General features: G+C 42.9%; 1 protein-coding gene across 8 annotated transcripts in view; it reads left to right on the top strand.

The window, feature by feature from the left end:
• ABCC5 (ATP binding cassette subfamily C member 5) overlaps positions 1 to 21,742 on the top strand; it is a 69,926-nt gene extending 48,184 nt beyond the window's left edge. For 6 of the 8 annotated variants that reach the window (XM_058843450.1, XM_058843449.1, XM_058843451.1 and 3 more), the window contains 10 exons: positions 7,376 to 7,516; positions 8,174 to 8,325; positions 8,756 to 8,872; positions 10,021 to 10,256; positions 12,571 to 12,684; positions 13,735 to 13,847; positions 14,552 to 14,660; positions 16,025 to 16,252; positions 16,522 to 16,664; positions 17,339 to 21,742. In XM_058843450.1, the coding sequence (XP_058699433.1) occupies positions 7,376 to 7,516; positions 8,174 to 8,325; positions 8,756 to 8,872; positions 10,021 to 10,256; positions 12,571 to 12,684; positions 13,735 to 13,847; positions 14,552 to 14,660; positions 16,025 to 16,252; positions 16,522 to 16,664; positions 17,339 to 17,611 (1,626 nt within the window). In that variant the 3' untranslated portion in view covers positions 17,612 to 21,742. Of the gene's footprint in view, positions 1 to 135; positions 1,007 to 7,375; positions 7,517 to 8,173; positions 8,326 to 8,755; positions 8,873 to 10,020; positions 10,257 to 12,570; positions 12,685 to 13,734; positions 13,848 to 14,551; positions 14,661 to 16,024; positions 16,253 to 16,521; positions 16,777 to 17,338 lie in introns of those variants that run through there. The other 2 variants (XM_058843458.1, XR_009278080.1) reach the window with 2 other exon arrangements.
• Positions 21,743 to 23,427: the final 1,685 nt, after the last annotated feature.

The following is a 23,427-nucleotide window of genomic DNA, read 5'->3' as shown; positions in this document are numbered from 1 at the left end:
CGGCCCGGGCTGAGGCGCCGGGGGCGGAACGGGTGCGCGCGCAGCGGGCGGGGCGGGGCCGCCCTCGCGCGCCCCCCGGCGCCCCCGCGGCGCCCCCCGGCGGCCGCGCCCGCCGCTGCTGTCCGGGCCCGGGCCCTGCGCTCTCTCGGCCGGTCCTTTCCGCCTCCCCCTCCCCGCCCCGGCCGCTCCGGCCGCCGGGGCCTCCCTCCTCCCCGCCCGCCCATGGATTTCACATAGCAGCCGCCGCCTCCGCCGCCGCCTCCTCCTCCTCCTTCTCCGCCGCTCCATGGCGGCTCCGGCTCCGCGGCCGCCCGGCCTGTGCTGCTGCCGCAAGGGCTCCGCGGCTGGGCCAGAGGCTCCGCCGGCCCCGCCGCCGCCTCCCGAGCCGCCGCCGGACGTGGCGTCGGCGTCCAGCTCGCAGCTCTTCAGCCTGAGGCACCTGCACCTGGGGCTGGAGCTGCGGCCCGAGGCGCGGGCGCTGGCGGGCTGCCTGGTGCTGGAGCTCTGCGCGCTGCGCCCGCAGCCCCGCGCCCTGGTGCTGGACGTGCACCCGGCGCTGCGCGTCCTCTCGGCCGCTTTCCGCCGTGCCGCGGCCGGGGAAGCGCCCTGCGCCTTCGCCTTCTCGCCCGCCGAGGCCGCCGCCGCCGCCCCGGCCCCGCCGCCCCCGCCGCCCTGCCCGCCGCCGCCGCCGCCCTGCGCGCCGCCCTGCGCCGCCAGCCCGCCCGCCACCGCCACCTTCCTCTCGGCGCCCTGCATCGCCGCCGGACCGCTGCCCCCCGCCGCCCCCCCGGGGGACCCGCCCGCCGGCCCCCCGCCCGCCGCCACCGAGCCGCCGCCGCCGCTGCCCCTCTTCGCCCAGCCGCCCTGCTCCGCCTGCCCGCTCGGCTTCAGGGTGGACCCCTTCACCGACTACGGCTCATCCCTCACCGTCTCCCTGCCCGCCGCCCTCCAGCCGCACCAGCCCTTCCAGATCATCGTCCGCTACACCACGGCCGACGGCCCCGCCGTGAGTACCGGGCGAGGGTTGGTAACGCAGGAAACGGGGTCCCGGGGCGGCTGGCAGAGCCCTCCCGTGCCGCCCGCGCCTCTCGCGCATCTTTGCTCTTGTTCTAGGTGGCCGTCGGGGAAGCGCCCCGGCTCCGCAGCAAAGGCGGCGGGAGGTATCTCACTGCCAGCCTCTCCTGTCCTGTCCCTGGCCCCATCTCCTGGCAGCGCCAGCCCGCTGGGCAGCAGCATCTGTCCCCTGCCCGCGGGCTCTCGGCACTGCCAGCCCCTCGGTCCTGCCGCACTCAGCAGCGGTGCTCGTACCGACCCAGCTGTTCTCCCTCCTGTCTTCCCCGTCACGTAGACCACAAGGCTATTCATCCTGCCCTACTCTAGTAATTTAAAAGTTTTTCGTTCTTTAAGGACGTTGCAGTTGTTGGTGAGGAGAGTGAAAATTTGCAAACTCCAGTCTGACTCAGTCCTTCAGGATAAATTATGTCATCCACAATCCAGGAGTTTCCCTGGGGGTTTGGCCAGCTGCTAACAAAATAAGGCTTTGCACACCTAGGTTGCTGTTCCAATGAGCCATGGTCTGGACCTTTGAGAGGAACAGGGGTGATTCCACATGTTCCTACAAGTTATCTGCTGAAAAAAGGGATGACAAATGGCCCAAAACACCCCTTTGGCTGTAGCCATGGAGGTGCTTCCATGTCTGTGCATTAGCTTTCTTCAGCAGTGAAATGCTTTGTAAATTCTGTCATTTCTTTCAAACTCCCGTTATTTAGAAGCACTTTATTCTCAGCCTTCTAGGTGCTGCTTGTCAGATCTTGTGTTTTTAGGAAGTTATGACCGTGAAAATACAAAGTTCCCACTGGAACATCAGTTGTTTTTATTACTGTACAGTCTGTTCAGGTTGGAAATTAAACTGAGGTGATTTTCATCATGTGGTTCATGAATCTATTTGCAAAAGAAATATTTTTTTTATAAGAGTTACACAACTTTCTTGCATCTGTCTTGCCTAGAAGAATTGTCCCTCAGCCCTCTGATTTGGTGTTGCTGTTGCACTGCTCCAAACCACTAAATGTGAGGATCTATTTGACTTTTACAATTTAACAAGAGCAGGAATTGAACATAAAAGCTTCTTGCAAAACAACCCACAGGAAGTAAATAGTAGGCCTTTCCTCTTGATAGGAAAGTCTTGCTGATTAGAATGTGTTTGCTGGATGTTTCTCTGTCTAATTTTAATACTATGTGGAAAACGAAAAAAGTAATTTCATCCTTGGAATGATCTGGGTATTCTTAATACATTGGCTTACTCGGAATACTGAGTTCCACATGAAGTTTTTTATTGACAGAAGTTTCCTGTGGTCATATGGTGACTTTAATGTTATAGTCTTTCCCTAAAAGTGCAAAAATGAAGTAAGATTCTGGCACTTTTAAAGCTCAAATCCACTTGGAGACTGTTCCTTTTCACCTCTGGAATTCCCGGCTTTACTATTTCCTTGTACAATACTCTGCCATGCAGCTCACAGTGTGTTCAGAAGATTCCGTTTGTTATTTTTTTCCCCCCAGGTTTATGAAGAAACCTGTTTCTTTTGTCCACTCTCTGCCTTGTTTATGGTGAGAAGGCTTTAAAGCTAATTTGGCATTGCTGTGTGCTCTGTAATTGTTCTCTGGTCTGGCTGAGCCACGCCTCCCAAAGTACACGATAATGTGCTTTCCTCCTCTTGAACAAATTGTTTTATTTTAAGCCAGCCTGTGCTTTCCCCTGCGTTTTGCCAGCCCTGTTGCCAAAGAGGCAGCCTGTCCTGCTGAATCTATGGAGAAATGATCTCACTATCATTAGAATACTGATCTGGCTTTGGGAATGTGAAAACCACCGAAAGGTTCAGGGCACTGATTGATGTGATGTTCATTTATTCTCACCTGTATTAATGTGTTGTCTTTTTGGCCCCGCACGCAGTCCTGTGTGGATGCTGGAGGAGGACATTTCTTCCATTCCCTCTGTTGTCTTGCTCCCCATGGATCAGAGGTTAACTACTTATTCTTTGTACTGTTTTTTGAAGTCTTTATTGTACCTTTAACAGCGTGTCCTGCTTCAGCTGGAATGAAGCTGCAAGGGCTCATGTCAAAATTATTGATGGTCACAGCACTGGGGACATGCACTGTCCTTCCCTAGTGATACTGGAAAGCAGAAGCAGGCATGCTCACTGACACAAATCCTACCATGTTTGCTCACTCTCTATTGTAGGTTTTGGCTGGCAAAATATTTGTCCTTGAGTAGCACCTGTTGTAGCCCTTCATGTTCAGCACACTGAAGTATTTTGTTTGGATCCAAAGTGGTTTGGTGCTGTTGTAGTGCTCTCTCTCATTGCTGTCTTTTGGCCCAGCACTGCACTTTAACAGGGATGAGTAACCCATATCCGTATAAGGGTCAACGGGTTTATACTCACGTCTTGTAAATATTCTGGCAGTCCCTTTTCTGTCAGTGAGGCACAGATTTACAGTGTCAGACCTCTCTCTTCTAAAAGTTCTATTTTCTTTGGCCATTCTAGGAATTTATTCTCCTTAGGTCAGGGTTTATTTTCTGTGGGACCTTTAGCATACTTGTGGGACCCATAAAACAATGACTGCATGTTACAGTGCAGTGTGAATGTGTTGGCAGTAAGATCAGCAGCAGAGATAGTAGTGTTTAAAATAAACCTGTTGTCTTGATATATTTGCTTTGAGCCATCTGGACATGTTATTTGACTGTCCCATTATTTCTCGTGTGGAGGAAGAAGCCAAGATCTTTGGTTGTTTGATGGACATTGAGAGACAGCTGAGAGATTAAATCTGCCTTTCACAGAGCATTCCAGCTCTCTGTGCTGTTAGGAAACCATATGCTCAGTACATCACCAGTTTCCATCAGAGGCAAGGCTGTCACAATCATTATGTATCTCTCCTGGTGTGGGCTGAAGGCACACAGTGATCAGGTGTGTCAGGGACAGTAATCCTGTTCTTCCCCTCATTCTTCTCCCCATCTCTTACTTCTTGGCAGTACTCTTGTGTGATATTTTCTTTTTTCCTTCCCTAGAGAAAAAAATCTACACCTGTCTCTTGCCCACTGTATCATTCCTCTGATTTGGCAGTGTGCATCTTAGCACCAGTGCTATTTTCTTTCCTTAAATGCAAATCCTCCTCTGGGTTCTGGTACAAAAAAATTATAACATTTCCTTATCTTAAGGATTTAGCAGAAAGGACAGCCCTCTTTGCAGTGCAAGGAGCTTCCCCGTAATTCCTTAGATTTGTCTTGATTCCTTAGTCCCCACAGAATGACTTGCTTTCCAGGTGTGCCTTGCTCCTGTCACGTGCTCTGCATCTCAGGTGTTTTGTTTACTTTGTCATCAGATAGAGCAGCTTGTTTGCCTAGAACAGAAGCTGTGGCTTTGCAGCTCTTCCTTCGACCTTCATCAATAATGCATGTAGAAACATGGAGAGGTTTAAAATTAAAAGAGGCTTAGCTAATTGCCTTTGTCATTTGCCAGATTTGGGCAAAAGATTATGATCTAAGTCAATAAAAGTTATGCTCTTGGCAGGTGCCTTATAAAGTGTGAGCTTCTTTGCAGTATGTGGGCAGGGGAAAGCCTGGGCTGCCCAAAGCCTTTGTTCAGCAGAGGAATCATGCAGTAGGTCTTCTTAATTGAAATGCACCACAGAACAGCTTTAATGTGTGAAACAGCTTTCCTGTATACATGAAAAGCTAGATAAAAATGAAGAGCATGATGATGATGTCGTGTATTTCCCAAGGGGAAGTGCAGGAGGGATTGGGATGTGGAGTAGATGATACAGCCCCAAATACTGCTCTGTCCCTTATGCTCCACCATCCGCCCCAGCAGCACCCCGTGCCTTGCACTCCTTTCTGGGATGCTGCTTATACTCATTTTCCCCAGCCCATAGCCCTGCCTCTGTCCAGCAGCATAGCCTGGTCTATTTATATTACAGATCTATTTATATTGTTTCAGGATAACTTTCATCATTGTTCCAAGTGCGTCTGGAAAGAGAGACAGAGGCTTGCCATGTAGCTTCAGACATTAGAAAACAGGGGAAAAAAATACTTCATCCTCTGCAAATGTTTTCTTTCTTGGCTTGTGGGGCTGGTGCTTCACTTAACTTCAACCAAATGTCAAATAAAGCAGGACTGGTTGAAAAGAAGTTGTCCTTAATTTATGGAGTTTCTTGTAAACAAGAATCAACTCTTGATTCCCCTTCCCTTCCCACTTACTTTTCCTTCCTGCACTGCTCAGGGAGAACTTCCCCATACTTCTCTGCTGTAAAGACATCATCTGTCAGCCCTTTTTCCTTCCTACTCAAGTGTTGCAACTTAGGTGTGGTGGTGCCTTATCTCTCTGTTTTCTTTGTTAGCCTCTTCTGTCTCTGAAAAAGCAAAGGAAACTGTTTAGAAGATGAGTCTCTTCAGCAGGGTCAGCGATACAGATTGGAAGTCAGATTTTGTGATACAAGCACAAAGGTCAGAGGAGTGTTTTTAAAAGGCATTGGGGCAGATCTTTGAAATTTGATTTCCCTGGATCGTTAGAAAACTACTGCCCTGTATTAAAATACAGCATCTTCCTTTTTTTATAAATGTGTGTTGTGGGTAGAAGTTACTAGTTATTGGTGTGTAATGAGACATACGTCTCCAAATGCCTTCTGGACCAGCTGTCTCCAGTTCCGTAACGTGGCATTGCAGAAATGATATTCATTGCTATGAAAAGCAGGTATCCATGAGAAATGTAGTGGAAATCTGTAGCTATGTAGGTGCCCCTGGGCTGTGATCCACTGTGGGCAGTGCTACACTGAAATGCAGCACATGGATGTGAACAGACAGGGCTCCTCAGAAGTCCTGCTTTAAGCTTGTTTCTGGCCCTGCAGGCTTGAAATAGAAGAGGGTAATCTTAAAACAAATTTCAAGAGATTAATTTTACTTCTAGATATAGGTTTTTAATTTTGTAGTGCCTTCCACCTAAAAAACCCCAAACATTTGCCAGCAGAAGTGTGAGACTCCATGGGAATACCTGAAAGCTGCTGACTGTGTGTTTCCTGTCCTCACCTTTCAGTGATCCCTGGGGGTGCTGCTGTAGTGTCTGTTTTGGGAGGGGAGCACACTAGCACCTGAGGAAAAAGATCTAAAGGCAAGGGAAGGAGGTATCGAAAAGTAACCTTATAGGACAGAAAGAGAGAGAGAAAACTTCAACTTCCAATAGTTAATTAGGAGACAGAGTTGTAATATGCTGTTAAAACGTGAGCAGACTTAGTACCCAGTCTTCTCTTCTGTGTTTTGCTGCTTTCCCTTGAGGACCAGAACTGAACTAGTATTTGCACTAACTGCTGTTCCCTGATCTCAGATTTATTGGTTGCTTTGATCTAAGAATTCAGCAGACTCAGAAGTTTTATTCCATGTGCTTCACTGTTTCCAAGACTCCCAGTGGTTCCAATTTTATTGCAAATTTCACAATATTTGATATTTTCCATCAAAGTTCAGCTCCAGAGTTCTAGGATTACAAGGAAATCCTTATTTAAAATTGCTCCTACACTTCAAAGTTGGAAGCAGGGAACTTTTGAAACAGCAAGACCAAAAGGCAAATAATTGGTCTTTTTCTTATTATTCTTAATCTGTTCTAATTATTTGCTGAGGGTCTGACTAGTGATTTATTTGCTGTTTGGTACTGAAAATTGACGTGCTCGGTGGTGTGTTTTGTTGGCTTTTCTTTTGTGACCACCCAGAATCTCCTTATCCATTCTGTAAAAAGGGGCCTCCAGTGTCCTTGACCAGATGTTTCTTGCATATACCGACTTTTTTGCATAGTGTCAAAATGTTTGATGCTTCAGCCAGGAGGGCAGTGTCAGGGTCACAGATAATGTTGTGTACACTGTTCAGCTTCAGGGATTTTTGGTTTGTGGATTTGGGTTTGTTTTGGGTTGTTTTCTTTTCAGCTTATGTTACCTGATCCCTTCTATTCCTGTTCATACTGAGTTATAAACATGGAGATATCCAGAGAAGAAGGTTCTTCCCTTTGAGAAGATTGTGTGGATGTTTGTTAGGGACTTGTTATTAACCAAGCAAATTGATACAACAGAAATAGTGAGTGGCTGGAAGTCACTATGTTGCCTGTCACCACTCAGTGTTCAGACAGTAAGAAGTTTTTCTGAGCATTCCCAGCAAATAAACTGGAGTAGAAAGATGTATTGTTAGAGATGGAAATGTGTCCTGTGCCAGGTGTTCATCTGGGGAGCTAAGCAGCTGAGTTGGTGCTTCTCCCCCACAATCCCCTTGATTTCACGTTTTGTTTTTGGCAGTTCATCCTTGTCATGTTGTCCATTTCCCTCACCTCTTCCCATTGTGTTTCAACAGATCTGGTGGCTGGATCCAGAGCTGACATATGGCAATGCCAAGCCCTTTGTCTTCACACAGGGACACTCGGTGTGTAACCGCTCCTTCTTCCCCTGCTTTGACACCCCTGCAGTGAAATGCACCTACTCAGCTACTGTCAAGGTAAAGGATGGCTGTGAATGGTTCATGGAGCTCTTAGTTGCTGTTAACCTGTGAAAGCATAGTGACATCATGTGGTTTACACTAGTTTACATTAGTGGTTTGCACCTGATAAAAATACTGATTCACTGTTATAAAGAATACTGAACTTTTTAGGTCCAATTCTGGTTCTTGGGCCAGAATCAGGATAGTGCCACAAAAGTAACTCTGTTGCCTACCATGGTTGGGTCTTGCCTTCCTTGTACTCAATGCTGAAAGAGTCATTGTGAAATGAAAATATGAGAGAGAATTTGTCTGGTCCCTTCCAATAGTGATGATAATACTCAATTGTATTGTACTAGTTTTTGAAAGAAAAAACCTGAAGCCTTTTGAAATCAGCATCAAATAATGTTGCATTTTGTACAGATGAAGTAATTCAATATGTGGGTGCTTTTGGGGCAGCTGGCACATAGGAGGAGTAATATCTTTGATTGGTATGCTTTCATGGATTGGGCAGATTGTGGTATAAAAACCTCACAGAAATCTTACATTTTGTGTTATGTAAATGATTGTTTTTAATGTACATCATCAGACCTAGATGAAAATGAACCAGAGATCTGTGGTTCAGTCATTCAGCTGTGATTATCTGGTGAGTTGATGTGTATGATGTTGGTCTTCCAGGCTCCAGCAGGCATACAGGTGTTGATGAGTGCCACCCAAAGCTCCTACCTAGAAGAGGAAGGTGTATATCAATTTTATATGGAATATCCAGTTCCTGCCTACCTAGTGGCCCTGGTGGCTGGAGACCTCATACATGCAGACATAGGTCCAAGGTAAGATTTGCAGTGAATTCATTCTGCATTTTATGTCTCTGTACAGTGCTTCATACTGTAAAGTAGCAAAGATGTTGAGCCACTGATAAGGGAACAGTTGGGTTCATGTGAGCACAGAGAGAGTTTGAGGTGTAGTTGGGTATAAAGAAATTCATGGCACTGCCCTGGCAAGGTTCCTCTTTCATAAATGTTGCCTACTGTCCCCTGAAGTCATTACAGCTGCTTTCTCATTGCCTTGTTGAAGGGAATTTTGGTTACCTCTTGCCATGTTCCATGGAGCATTAGTCTAGGAGGGCCTGGGTCTGATGGGAGGGCTCCTTGCTCTATTACCGTACATGGAATTGTGGTAAGCAGTCAGGCTATTTTTTTTTTTTCTAAGAGATAATTCAGTTTGCTGAAGTATCACCTGATGTTTTCTGTTTTCTGACAGGAGCAGAGTGTGGGCAGAGCCTTGCCTGCTGCCAACAGCCATCAGCAAGCTTTCTGGCATTGTTGAACGCTGGTTGACTGCTGCAGAGAGTCTGTATGGCCCCTATATATGGGGAAGGTGAGTTTAGTCACATCAGGAATGTGCAGTGGGAACAAAATAAAACAGCATTGAGAAATGATCATACTTTCTCCCTATTGCAGGGCAAACTGGCATTTCCACTGGCAGCATTATAATAGTTGACAACAGACTCTGGAGTTTTGTCTCCACAAGTGTCAGGGAGGACCGTGGAGGTGTTTTAGCTGGTTTGCAAGGCAGAACTGGAGGTTTCTAAATAGTCGATCTTTCCTGAGGATTGAGGGTTTTTCATACTATAGTGTTTTGTGATGTAAATCCAGCACTGTGTGGACACCATTTAAAATGTATGGTTGTTTTATTTATCTCATTTATTTCTGCATTTGTTGTGGCATGCCTGAGAATACTGGAAATCTCAGTACAGACTTATTGAGAGTCCAAGTCCCCCAAACCAACAATAATAGTTCTTGAATAGCTTGACTATGGATTATAAAAGAGTGGTTTTGAGAAAATACTTTCAGTCTTTGGATGGGAGAAAACGGTTACCAATATTCTTTGCTAAAGGTAAGCAGGAGGGTCACCTTGTTGTTGACTAAAAATATTGCTTGAAATAATCTGAGAACATGGCCCAGTGTGCCAGTGCTGATCACTGGTAAAGAAATTTAGAAAACAAAGCAAGTATTACTGTTGTGTTCTGAAGCAGACAGATTAAAGTTATTTTGCTGACAGTGCATGTACAGGAAATCAGTTTGTTCATGGACAGCTTCCTAGCCTCTCTCTTTCCTGGGAGCCTCAGGGGACTCAACACTGTTGCACTACTGTTTATAGTGTAAACAGTTTTTGTGGCTCCCAGACAGACAACTTGTGATGAGTTTGTGTGTGTGAAGGGAGAACAATGTTTCTGGAATGTGCTGCATCCGCTGCATATCAAAAGACACTCAGGTCTTTATGTCCAAACATAAGCAGGTTCAAGAAAAGAAATTGTGATCCTCTGCTCAGAAGAATCAGGCACCACTGGTCTAGAGCATTTGTTCCTGAAGTCACAAGAAGGTCTCAGAAGAGCACCCCCTAAAGAAAGAAAAATGTTACTGTGTCTTCTGAAAGAAGAAAATGTTACTGTATATCTTCTAGCTGCAATTTACTAATTTCCTTTCTCCTTTCTCCTTTCTTCTTTCTTCTCTCCTTAATTTTAGATATGACATTGTTTTTCTTCCTCCATCCTTCCCTATTGTTGCCATGGAAAACCCATGCCTGACCTTCATCATCTCTTCCATTCTGGAGAGCGATGAGTTTTTGATCATTGACGTCATTCATGAAGTTGCCCACAGCTGGTTTGGGAACGCAGTCACCAACGCCACGTGGGAGGAGATGTGGCTGAGCGAGGGCCTGGCCACCTACGCGCAGCGCCGGATCACCACTGAGACCTACGGTACAGCTGCAGAAACTTCTCATGTGCCCCTTCTTAACGCAACTCAGAGTTGCCTGCTTAGAGTATTTGCCTTGGAAGCTCAGAAGTCTGTAGGGAGCTGGCTTTCGGTTAGGTTTTGTTTTATTTCTGGAACACACACCCACACACAGCCCCAAACTTTGTGTTGAACATCTTGCATACTCAGAGTTTGACATTATCTTGGCTTTGGTGGGCTCAATACCTGATATGGTACCAGGGGCTTTGAGTGAGGTGTGTTAGCACAATGTTGTGGGGACTTGGAATTACTGTTGGGTACCAGGCAGGTGCTGATATGTCAGAGCAAGGTGAGCAGAGGATGCTTCAGAGAAAGATGTAAGAAATCTTTTCACAGTTACCTTGTAAAATAACTGTTCTCTGAACAAGTGTCCTTTTAATTCTGATCAGTTAGTAGCTACCTACTGTTAAAAAGAATTATGACAGTAGCACGAAAAGAAATGTACAGATTTATGTAGCTGTTTATGTGCTGGAGGCTTCCTGCAGGATCATGAGCTAAGCCCTGCCTTTGCTTGCATCAGTGAATTTCACAGGTCAGTTTTATGGTGCTGACTTTATAATATATAAGTAGTAAATTATTCCTCTTGCTTTTAAGTGTAATTGGTTTGTTATTGAAGTGGCTAATGGGAACGTATGCTTTTCTAGTTTGCCCTGTTATGTTCTTAAATACCAGTTCCATGTGTTTTCTCACGCATCCATTGCAAACAGTCTTAGAAAAGTTCCTAGAAATCTTGGCAGCAAAAATGTTTAGAATAAAGCATTTGTTTTTATTCATGTATATTGTTTTTGGACATGAACTATGACAAGTTAGGAAAAGAAGTGCTCCGAGCATCTATGGAGATGTTACAATGCATATTATGTGTCTTTGAAAGCTGTTTTATGTTGAGTAATTCTCAGTGGGTAGTGCTGTCCTAAGTCACATTATATATGGCAGTGATGTGAGTAGGTCAGCAGATATTAACCTCTTCATCATTGTAGTCTGTTCCATCCAACATAGAACAAATCCCTGCTGATTTTGGTGTGGTCTCTAGAACTGGTTGTTTCAAGAAGCATTTGCTGGGAAACTAAGAAACGTCTTTCCCTGTGCAATTTTTCAGTAAGCTCTTTCTCCATTCTATTTTGTTTCCAAGACAAACCTCTGATCTAAATCTTACAATTTCTGACGTAATTTCTGGAGTATCTTCTTTGCAGGCATCACAGGCAACTTTGCAATGGTATTGTTTAGAGAAATTTGAGTCCACTGACTACCACTCCTCTTGGATCTTGCTTAATTCTTATCTCTGTAGCTTGAAGTAATTGCCCTTAACACTAGTTATCCTAGTTCTTGCTTTCCCCTAGGAAGCAGATCAATGTCTTTTCTCTGCTCATACAGGTTCTCCTGTTTTCCAAATACATCCTGGTTCTTAATTCACATTTGGCTACCTAGGATTTGGGTGTTACATCGAGACTGAGGATGTACCTATGTAATAAATCCTATCTTCAGGTTAAAAACTCAGCAAAGAAGGCTAAAATGTTAATAGTTATGGATGTTAAGTATCTTCTGAATATGAAAATCCATTTTCTGTAGCTTCTAATGTCTGCGAGGACACAGGAAAAAAATCTCTTGACTTGGCAGTGTAATACAGCTAGTTTGGTTTGAAAGCATGGAATGCTCTACATTGCAGTTAGGGAGAAGAGTAGCTTACCCAGTCACAACTGTAAAAAGTGTAATGAGAAGAAGGTGAAATACTTAGGGCAAAAAACAGGTAGGATGATAAATAAAGCTTAAAAAATACACAGGGGAACTATAATACAATAATCAAATCAAATTTTTTTCTTTTTCCACTCAAGAGGTGACATTTGCTTAGTAATATCCTTGGCACTGAGTATGGAATTGTGTCTACTATTTTACCAGTGACTGTACGTTTTTGTAGCACTTGGTTACTCTCTGAAAGTTACCTGTACAATATTTTTTTCGGTGCTGCTCTCTTTATCTTGCAAGAACTGATGAGACTATGTCAACGATGTAAACTTTAGCATAGTTTTCATGCTGTTTTGTTTTTCAGTGCAGCCTGATGCATGATCAGAGTGAGTAAATATACTGGGTTAAGCTCTGACTTCCATTACTAATTACAAGGATGTTCTGCACTCAGGTTTCTCTGTCATTACATTACTGTGATTCTGTCTCACTGTTCTATCTTTTATATATGCAGCAGCTTTTATTTTGTCCCTGTGCCAGTCCTGCACAGATCAGGTTTTGCTGATTATTTTCCAACAACTAACAAGTTACTTTCTGGTGTAGGAGCTGCCTTCACATGTTTGGAGACTGCATTCCGCCTCGATGCTCTCCACAGACAGATGAAGCTCCTTGGAGAGGACAACCCGGTCAGCAAGCTTCAGGTTAAACTGGAGCCAGGTATTGCTTTTAGCTGAGGCTGCTCTACACAAAATTATACACCTCTGTATATTCATGATGGAATATTGATAAAAAATGGCTAATATTTACATATTCTTTGTGGGGAGGAAAAAAAAGTACTGGTTTGTAAACCAGTCTAAAACTAGGTAAGGAAGCTTTGCTTTCAAGCTTTTTTCAAGGTTGGATAACTCATCTTTACAGATACTGTTCTATGTAAGAGCAGACTTACTGATTAGAAAGAATGTGAAAAACTGCCTTGAAAGCTATGTAGGTTTAAAATTCTGGGTATGTAAAATGAAGTATTTTAAAATGGAAGTATTTGGAAACATAAAATCCTCTGCTATTCAAAGTTCCTCTATTTATGTGTTCTTGTAAGAACTACGTATGTATTTAGCATGTATGTATGTATTTAGCATGCGGATAAACATGTACTTGCTCTAAGTAGAGCTGTGCAGAGGCTGTTTGGTTACTCCCTGAGCCAGATGCATGACTGCACTCCAGATTTACCAATCTCCTAGATAGAACCAGAGTTCTGTAGCTCTGTGGGCACAGTTGGGTGGGTGAAGCAGTCTTCTACCTAGATGATATTTAAAACAACCTAAAATGTAAGTAGAGTCAAATTTGGAGTCAAGTGGAATGGAAAAGCATGTGTTGGAAGCCTCAAAAAAGGAGCAAGTGGTGATTACCTTATATTGATATCTTTGAAAATTTGTGGTATGGTGATTCCCAGAATCTGGCACTGACAAATAAAAACACGATTTGTTTTCCAGTTCCAGATCTGTTTTCAGTGACCTCTAGTTTGAAGTGACTTATTGCATTGGGAATTACTACTTACCTTACAATGACTGACAAAAAAAATTACTATTTTTCAGGCTGTGTCTTTAGACTGCATCTGTTTAATTTACTGCATAACTTAAATGTGATGATGACAAGCTTAGGTTTTAATAAGTCACTGTGTCTCACCTTGGTGATCTCTAAGGGGTCTGTATAACTCAGAAGGGATGGAAATCACTCTCCTCATTAGTGTCTTATCATGCTGTCTTCTTTCAGGTGTAAATCCTAGTAATTTAATGAACCTCTTCACCTATGAGAAAGGCTACTGCTTTGTTTACTACTTGTCCCAGCTCTGTGGTGACCCCAGACACTTTGACTCCTTCCTAAGAGTGAGTGTAAATATGTGATTTCTTGATATTTAGAGCTGATTTTTTTTTTTGTTGTTTGAGTTTTTTCTCCAGATTCTTTCACTGTGGCTAATTGTTAAGGGTAAAGTTGAATAAAAGTGTGTCAGAGTTGGAGGAATGTTTTGGGCCTGTCTGTCAACCTACATGAATCTTTCTACAAGATTTCTGAGATTATGAAGTGCTAGATATAGAGTAGTAATATATTTTTGTTATCTCTTGTTCTGTGCTCCAAGTAATTTGAAAGCTGTTCCAGCACAGTTTGCCTGTGACTGGAAAGATGTGACTTGATTCACTACTAGGAAGTGTTAACTTGGGTTTTTTTAACCAGGGTGACAAAGGGTATGGGTTACTTTATTGAGGCAGGTCAGTGCCTGGAAGCACTCTTGCAAAACCTGTAGAAAATTGTCAGCAACTGCCTTGTTTTGGAAAAGGAAAATGAAATGATACTCTGCTGTCAATGTATTTGCAGCTACTCTTTTTTTTTTTTTTTTTCTTGTTATGTTGCTTCTTTATGTAACTGGCTGAGGAGGGAGGCTATTTTTCTTTTTTTTTTTTAAAGCTTCAAATAATTGTTCCTATTTTTATGTTTGTACTTTGTTGTTGTTACTGTTGTGGAATGCAGTGGTTCTACATCAAAAGGAAGCTGTGTTGCTCCTAATCATAATTTGAACGTTTCACTATTTTAGGCCTACATTGAGAAGTATAAATTTACCAGTGTTGTGGCTCAAGATCTTCTTGATTCCTTCCTGAATTTTTTTCCAGAGCTGAAAGAGCAATGTGTTGAGAGCAAAGCAGGTAGGAGATTTACTAAGTTAACTGTGAACACTGTAGAAAACCTGGATGATAAATTTTGTGCCTGGCTTGAAGGATGCACAGGGAAATGCTAAGGCAAACAAAATATTTTGGCAGCAGCCAGGTGTTCTTGACAGAATTTGTGGTTACTGCCTCTATGTTGGGGAATGAGAACCTCTGAAATTGCTGACAATTTTGGCATTAATTAGCTGAGTGTTCCTTGGTTAACTTTCTCATTAACTCACCTTTCACTCTGCAGACAGTGATCAATGCTTGTGAGATTTACACATGCTTAAATGCAGGGAAAAGGTGAACACACTTTGGAATTTCATCTATTTTAATAACAGAAAACATGTTTTGGGAGCTGTAACTTCCCCTAGATCCTACCCATACATATAAAATCTCTTCCAGTATGTTTCACTTTCCCTTATATTGCCTGTTTATAGCTGTTGGTGGATTTGTCGAAGGTCTGTGGCTTACCAGGTGCTTATTTATCTCACTTTCTTAAAGAAAGGAGACTCATGTTATCCTGCCATGTGTCCATCCCTATGAGTAGCAGTTGAGGTCATTGGTCAGTTTAAACCAGACTGGCAGAGTACAGCTCTTAAGCATACTGTGTGCTTGCAGGCTTTGTGGAGAGGAAACTGCCTGTGAAGAGGTGTAGATGAGAGCGTTTACTGTGGGAAAAGCTGCAGCATGAGCTCAGCAGTTCTGTGTTTTATTTGGTCCACTGGTAGGCTAATGAGTTAACCACCAAGTTTGCTAATTTTTGCCTGGCTAATATTCAGGGGATGCAGAAGATGGGTTTAGTGTAGATGGTGTGAAACAGGAAGCATTGCCAAGGCTTAGGAAAGTACAGAGGTGGTAAAAGGTCAAGAGGAAGAGCTCTGCTGGAAAACAGGCTCTGCTGCTTGTGAAACTTTTTTTTTTGCTAGTTGCATAAATAAATATAAATTGCTTGGGTTTACTGGTTGGGAGGAGAAGTTTAGTTAGCCCTCTCACCTCCTTTTTTTTTTATAAAGTGGGTTTTCTCCATATTTGTCAGACACGCAAATATTAGAGCATAATTTGAACATAAGTACTTGTCAGCTTGGCTGCCTTAAGAGCACATGTGTTTCTTGTACTTAATATACTGTTGAGCTCTAGAAAATTCACAGTGAGGTTTGGAGAGGTGTTGCTGGCAGTCTTCCAGGTGTTCCATAAGCTGTTCCATCCCAATGAGGCTGCTAAGACTGTTGTATCACTATAACTATTGGTTGCTGTTGTTAGAACCTCTCTTAACTGTGCTAGAACTGGTCCTGAACTTTGAGGCAGCCAAGCCACCTGCAGAACTCCCTGCTCCACATTTTTGGTGCTCCTCATTCCAGGACTGGAGTTTGAACGTTGGCTCAATGCTACAGGACCTCCGTTAGCTGAGCCAGACTTATCTCAGGGATCCAGTCTGACCAGACCAGTGGAGACACTCTTCAAACTCTGGACCACAGAGCCTCTGGACTCTGTTGCTGCTGCCAGCAGTGTTGACCTCACTAAATGGAGAACGTTCCAAACTGTGCTTTTCCTGGACAGATTGCTGGATGGATCACCACTGCCACATGGTGAGTACTCTTACCAGGGTAGTAGAAAATTATCCCTGGAATAATTGATTGAATTCTAAAGATCCCACCTCTGGTTGACTTTATAATTCACGTAAAGTCAGGTTGATGTCCTGGGCCATGGCAGAGAGATTGAAATAGGTGATCTTCAAAAGTCTTTCTCAGCCCAACAGATTCTATGCTTCTGTGATTTTATGAATTGTTATTATCTGATGACCCTCAAAATTGACAAAATAGTCATAGTTCTTTCTCTGTGTATGTGCTTTCTTCAGAGGTGATAAAAAAGCTCTCGGAATGTTACTCCTCTCAGCTGGACTCCATGAATGCAGAAATCCGTATCCGCTGGTTGCAGATTGTAGTCCGAAATGACTATTATCCAGACCTTTACAAAGTCCGTCGCTTCTTGGAAAACCAGGTACTAACTGCTGGATTAAAATCACTGCACCTCTCAGTGCATGAGACATGTGCATGAGACATGCGACGTGAAAGACCTTGGAACTTCTGCTTCCTGGCCAAGTGTAGCCCAGGTGTGTTGCGAAGGGGCTGAGCATGGCTCACCTGCTAGCGGTGGGGAGGAATGGGCAGATGTAATTTAAATGCCTACAGATAATCTCTGCTTTTCTAGCCTGACTCAATACCCTTGTTCCAGCTCTGCCCCATGCATTTTATGTATTGCTTTGTAGCAGCCCTGGCTTTTCCAGACCACAGGTTTTTGCACTACTGAATCATGTGTTTATTTGAATATTTACACTTCAAGCAAGGCTAGGGCTCATGGAGTTCTTTTCAGTAGTTGTTATTGTGCTGGAGCAAAAGGTTAATGCATGTGCTCAGTGTGGCCTCTTCTATTTGGCCTTTAAAAAATAGTTCTGTTATTTGTAGAAGTAGCTCAGTCTCAGAGAGCAGATTATTTTTTTATTACCATTCATAAAAATCCTTGCATCAGACTTAGAATAGACTCATCTGTCTTTTGAATAAATGTGTTGTTTGTCTCCAGTCTGAAGTTACTCGGGGCTGTTGGAGTGTAGCTTTAGAAGAGATGAACTTCTTAACTTTCATTGAAGTGTTTTTATCTTGTTTTCCTTTTTTTAGATGTCTCGGATGTACACAATTCCACTTTACGAGGACCTTTGCACTGGCACCCTCAAGTCTTTTGCCTTAGAAATTTTTTACCAGACCCAAAACCAGCTGCACCCCAATTTGCGGAAAACGATCCAACAGATCTTATCCCAGGGCTTGAATCCACTTCCTGCCATAGACACTACAGCAGTCACTACAGACACACCAGCAATGGTGCTTGAGGACAAAGTCACAGAGGCCACAAATGGTGCCATTTCACTCAGGGATGTCAACGTGTCTGCTTAGATCACCAGTTCATGCCAGCCACGAAGCTTGAAAATGGGGACAGGAACAGAGGAAAGATACCAAGCGTTGCCTCCTTTCCCTCAGCCTTGCAGCTGCAGTGTGTTGTAACTGGATTTCTCTCCCAAAACACAATGCAAATGTGCCTTCAAGTATCCAGCGTGTGATACTGCCAGGTTTCAGAGATCTCCGCCAGCTGTGTGATGAATATTATGATTCAGTTTTTACTGGGCAGGGACTCCTGGGCTGTTGCTTCTCCATGGAAAGTGGATAGTTCCCTTTCCTGAGGCTCTTCTGGATTTCTCCGGGTTTGTTGTTTGGTGGGGGGGAGGGTGTTCTTTTTTTTTTTTTTTTCTTTTTTTTTTTCTTTTTTTTTTTTTTTTTGTCTGAGGCCACTGAGGCATGTCCTACTTGCTGTGTGTATGTTCTTGGGGAGTGTGTATGTGTCAAGCTGTCATTGTCCTAATATTTGGGCTAAAGTTCTGTAAAGGAGAGACTCAGGAATTGTTAGTGGCAGCAAACATGTTTTCATGTTATGCTCCTTCCTGTGACAGAGGTATTGTGATTTCAGAGGAAGGGGACTAATGCTTAAATGAGAAACTAATTTTAAATAGCTCCTGTTTCCCCCTGCCCATAGGTGGCTAAGTAATAATAATAATAATGCTCTTTATATATATTAAGAGATATATGAAAAAGAACAGGAAAACATTATGATGGATTTGAAATCCTTCTGTAGTTAACCCTACCCTCAGTTTTCCCTTTGCACTCAATGGGATGAGCAATAAAGAAATGTGTAGGCTTGAATTTTCAAAAAAGTTAAAATTAGGTTCCCAAATCCCATCAATTCTGGTACTAGCTGGATACCTAAAACTTTTTAACTGTTTTGACAAGTTTAGCTGCAACTTTTGCTAGTGTGTCAGGATGTGTGGCATATGCATCAGATGCACTCTGTGTGTCTCCTATTCTGTCCTTTTGGAGGAATTAACAAGACCTGTAATTTTTTTAAGATCCCCAGCATATCTTGGCCTGTAAGTCAGCCATGAAAATATCCATGCTAAGATTTTACTGCCTTGAATAATGATTGCCTGAATAGCAGTTGCCCTGTCCTACAATAGTCTGAGGGAAGTACCATCTTCCTTGATGTGAAACTTTTAAATCCCGCTTTATCCAAGTCTGTTTTCTGACTTACAGTGGGAGTAAGGTGCCATTTCATTTCCCTGGCGTGCTGTTTCTCTGGATCACTGGCCAGCCATGCAGGATGGGAAGACACTGTTATCCCTCAGTGCTGTTTGGTCTCAAGAAGCCGAGGGCAAAGTGTCCTGTGGTATTGCAGAGTACAGGTGATGGTTCTTAGACTCTGTGCCACAAACTTTTTAATACGTGCTCTCTGTGAGCTCCCACAAGGCATCTCTGAGCTGATGCATCACCAGGATAGTATGAACAAAAGGCAAAACATTTGGAAAAGACTCAGCTAACAAAGATGTGTGAGAGAAATTGTTTTATACTTCAGGGCAAATTTTAGCTCTGCTATGGGGATCTGCATAGACAGGAAGAGGAGGAAATTTGGGAGGGTTTTTTTTTTCTTCACCAGAAGTATCTGTTTACACCCATGTGTGGATGGGGACTTAGGTGCTGTTGCTGGATCTGCATTTTCTGGCTTTAAATTAATTTGGACTTCACCATAGCCTTAGCCTGGGCTGAACTGGGATAAAGCAATAATAAACTCAGGCCTCTGTAGTGCTTCACTAGTTTTAAAAATGGGCCATCAGCGTTTTTGGGCTTCAGAACTCCAAGCTCTTCTCTTTGCTCCTTGAATGGGATTATCTTTTAAATTCTGTTTTGTTTTCCCAAAAAGGATGGAGACTGATGTTTTCTACACAAATCTCTTTCATTTTCATTTGTTATTCTATTGAAAGAGATTTGTACAAGCTGACTTTACACTTCTGGAGTTGCCTCTGTTGGTGCTGTGTCTCCTGGACTCCACTGCCAGCAGTGGCAGCCTGGTCGAGACCAGGAACCACTAGCATTCTTTGGAATCACGGGCCTCTGTTTTAACACATTTTATTTAGTGGGAGAATGTTTGTGACCCTGATGGGAATTTTTCATTTACATGGATGCCTTATGATGATTGTCAAATTAAACTAAGCTTTGTGACAAGTTCAGCCTTTTGGGCAGTTTTTTGGTGTCCCTGCGCTAGCTGTGTGGAAGAGCTAACTTGGTGCATTGTCTTTGTTTTGTCCTTTTCTGGGATGCAGCATAGAGGGAGTTTGGAAACTTTTTCAAAGCTGCACAGGAAGGTGCTGGAGAGGTGGCAAAAGCAAACAATCAAAAATAAATATTATCTATTGTTACTAGAACTGACTGAAATACATCAGATCAGCTCTGTGTTTGGGATAGACACCCATCAGAGTAAGGAAATGCTGGCTGAACTGAACAGATGGTTTCCTGGTTAAATAACACAAGATATAAGTGAGTGTTTCTGCTCTCATCTCTGTGAGATACCATCAAAATGTTTTTTTACCTAGGACCTGTTTTCTGAAACATGGAAGCAGAGCAAGATTTTTGGAAAGTATTCTGTGCATCCTCCTCCAGGTACTTCTCTTTCTCCTGTGAGTGAGGAATGCATTTTTTATTTTGTAGAGACAAAAAATTGGCAGCAGGTTTGTGGAGATAAGCCTTCCTTTTGTTAACAGAAAATAAATTAGTGCTTCAGGCCACTTGCTGTCTTGATTTGTAGTAGACTTCATATTGACAGGGAAATTACACTGTGATTAAATAGAAACTATTTGCCTTATCTTTGGTACATTAATTTCTGATCTAAGGTGGATTAGACATGAAATTGGTTTTATTCAAACAGACGCCAAGAGATCGGGTTATCTTTTTTATTTTGAAAATGAAAACTATTACTTTATTTCATTGCAGCTTTGAGCAGGGCAACAGAGGATCTAGAAATATCACTTGTGGGAAAGTTCTGAAGAGCCAAACAGTTTAATAAAATGGAGTATTTCTGACTTAAATTTATAGCATTTCATAGCCACAATTGGTTGATACATTCAATATAATTCTTGTTAGCTACAGTATACTCTGTTAAGCTTGTATCAGTAATTTTGGTGTCATGTTACATTGCAACATTTTAACCACAAACTCCATCAACCAAGAACAATTCTATCAAGTATCCCAAACATTCTGCTTCAACCAAAACTCTCTCATATTTTTGCACTGTAGTGACCTTGGCCATTGCCTTTTTCAGATAACACAGGACCTTCTGTACGTCTAAGCTCATGTGCTGCACAATTCACTTAGGTCAAGTACACTTCTTCAGTCTGCTTTCCCTGTTTGTCCAAAGACAGAACAACACAGTACAGTCAACACACTAAAATCACACCACACTTCTTTTCACACTTTTTACTATAGATTGATAAAAGCTGAAAGACACTTTGACCACAGTATCAGACTTGGTGTATAAGAGAAACCATACTAGAAATCACTGTGTGAGATTTATTGAGCCACTGTCCTCTGAGACACAGAATTTTTGTCAGTTGTGAGGACACAGTTTGCCACTGATTTTGTTGAAGCCCCAAGTAAATTGGTTTAGCTGTTGATTACATGCACTCCTGAAATGCATACCTAATGTCTACTTTGGATTTGTCTACTTTTATCTTCCAGCTCTGGAAACTACTGCTATGTTTGTGAAAGTTAAATTACTTACCTATAAACTACTTACCTCTTTCTCATGTAAGTACTTTTTAATTCTTAAAGACAACAGATTGATTGGTCTCTTGATGCAAGCTATCTTCCACAGCTTCATGTACTGATTTTGCTTGGGTGGAGCATGATGTTTCAATATCCTTTTAAAGTGGAAATTGCACATTGTTTCTCAAAAATTACCTCAATTGCTGCTGTATATTCCACATCAACTTTAAAATAATTTTTTATTGATACTACCCATTCATCCTGTTTTTTCCATTAATAATAGTAGTAATTTGGGCACCTGTTAGTATATGTCTTACCTGGACATAAGAACCTTTTAAAGATAAAGGAGGGTATAAAAATTATTCTGGAGGTGACTTTTCACTCTATACAGAGGGATACTAGCTAGTTGCAATAAATGATTGAGCCTGTGTGAACATTTCCCTTCAGTTCTCTTCCTGAATGTATCTTTTGCACTGGAAAACTTAAGTCTTAGACCTCTGATTCCTTGTCCAGAGAATTATGATTATGTTGAACATTATATGCTCTGTGTCCAACAAGGAAGGTGTTCTAATATACTGGAGACAAGCATTTCTCTAAAAATGAAATTGCATTAGTGGGGTTTGCAGAGCATTAGACTCTTTTCCAAAATCATATTCACTGAGATGCACTATCTTGTGTGCTGTGGCAGCCAGGCTGGAAATTTGGAGCTGTGCTCTACCTCTGTGTGTGCCTAATGTAATGAGAGGGGTCTATAACCCCAAATACCCACTCCAAAATCTCACTTAAGCAAAGAGACACTTGGTGTTGTTCCTTTGATACAGCTCTGATCACTGTCAGCTGAGTATTGCTTGTGCCTTCCTAATCCTGGTATCAGGATTCCAAGAATTGGAAGAGCTCCCTTGTGAACAGCTTCCATGCATCAGAATTTGCAGAAACAAACACACACACTGGGCCCAGCCACTGCTGCTCGATTACTTTTATTCATCTGCTTGTCCATGAACCAGTGGGATTTGGAGACAAAAGGAAACATGGGATTGATGAAACCCCAAAACTGGCAAACATGAAAATATCAAACAGTGTGCTAAAGGATCAACTTCATTCACATGGAAATGGGCTGATTATTTAGCTGGACACAAATCCCTTTTAAATTTCTATAGCAATGGGACTCAACCTCTCAGTCTTCTTTCCTCCTTTCCAAGAAAAAATGAAGCACCTATGTTAAAGGGGACTGAGAAATAGGTTGACAAACAGGCAAATATAATTTTGTCTTAAAATATATCTTCAGGACATTCTGTCTAAATAGACCTGCATTTTGTCTTCAGGAACAGTTTAATCCAGCAGGATTGCTAAGTGGCAACAGGGAAAGTTCTCTGCTGCTTTCATTCCAAAGTTTCTGGCTAACAGAAAAAAAATCATCAATTGCATACTGTATTAATTTGCCCCTTTCCAACCTTGCAGTGACAGGGAAGGCATGTCACATATCTGAGGGACCAAGATAATATCTATCTCTTTCCTTCTTCTAATACCTTCATAAATAAACAGGTATTTAACTAATTAAGTGTTGCGGGCTGGACCTCTTGTATTTACAGTTAGAGCTCAACATTTATCCTGCTTTTTAGAATAGGTCCTCTAATGGAAGTTATGCAGTTGTGTGATCGCTGTTTCCTAAAGAATGCAGGGGTGAAATCACACAGATCAGAGCCTCACTGTTCCTGACACAGAGGCCTTTTTTTCCCCTTTCCCTCCCCCAACAGAGCTCTCCTGTCTCGCTCACTCGCAGCCGCGCAGCTGCAGCTCCCTCTCATGAGCTGTGGACAAGAGGGTTATTCTTACGGCCAGCAATGTTTCCTCTGCTCCTGAAAGGGTCAAAACTCCCATGTGAAAAGTCTTGTTTGTTGATTAAATTTGTAGTATGCAGGGGAGAAGCCTTGTGTCTGTAGAATGGGCTTGATGAAGAGGCACAGAACCTATTTCCAAATGTCGGGGGGCGGACAGCTGCTGCAGTTACCTGAGAGCATTTCCATCTGTTAAGGCTGGCTTGAGGGGGGAGGATTTCTGCATTCATGTCTGATAAAAGCCAGTCAGGACCGTGTTTTCTGTGGCTCTCTCTCATTCAGATGACCTCT

The sequence above is a fragment of the Poecile atricapillus genome, chromosome 8, assembly GCF_030490865.1.
Source record: "Poecile atricapillus isolate bPoeAtr1 chromosome 8, bPoeAtr1.hap1, whole genome shotgun sequence".
In the NCBI taxonomy this organism is placed as follows: Eukaryota; Metazoa; Chordata; class Aves; order Passeriformes; family Paridae; genus Poecile; species Poecile atricapillus.
Note: the sequence above shows the minus strand (reverse complement) of the source record. Positions and strands in the feature narration are given on the sequence as shown.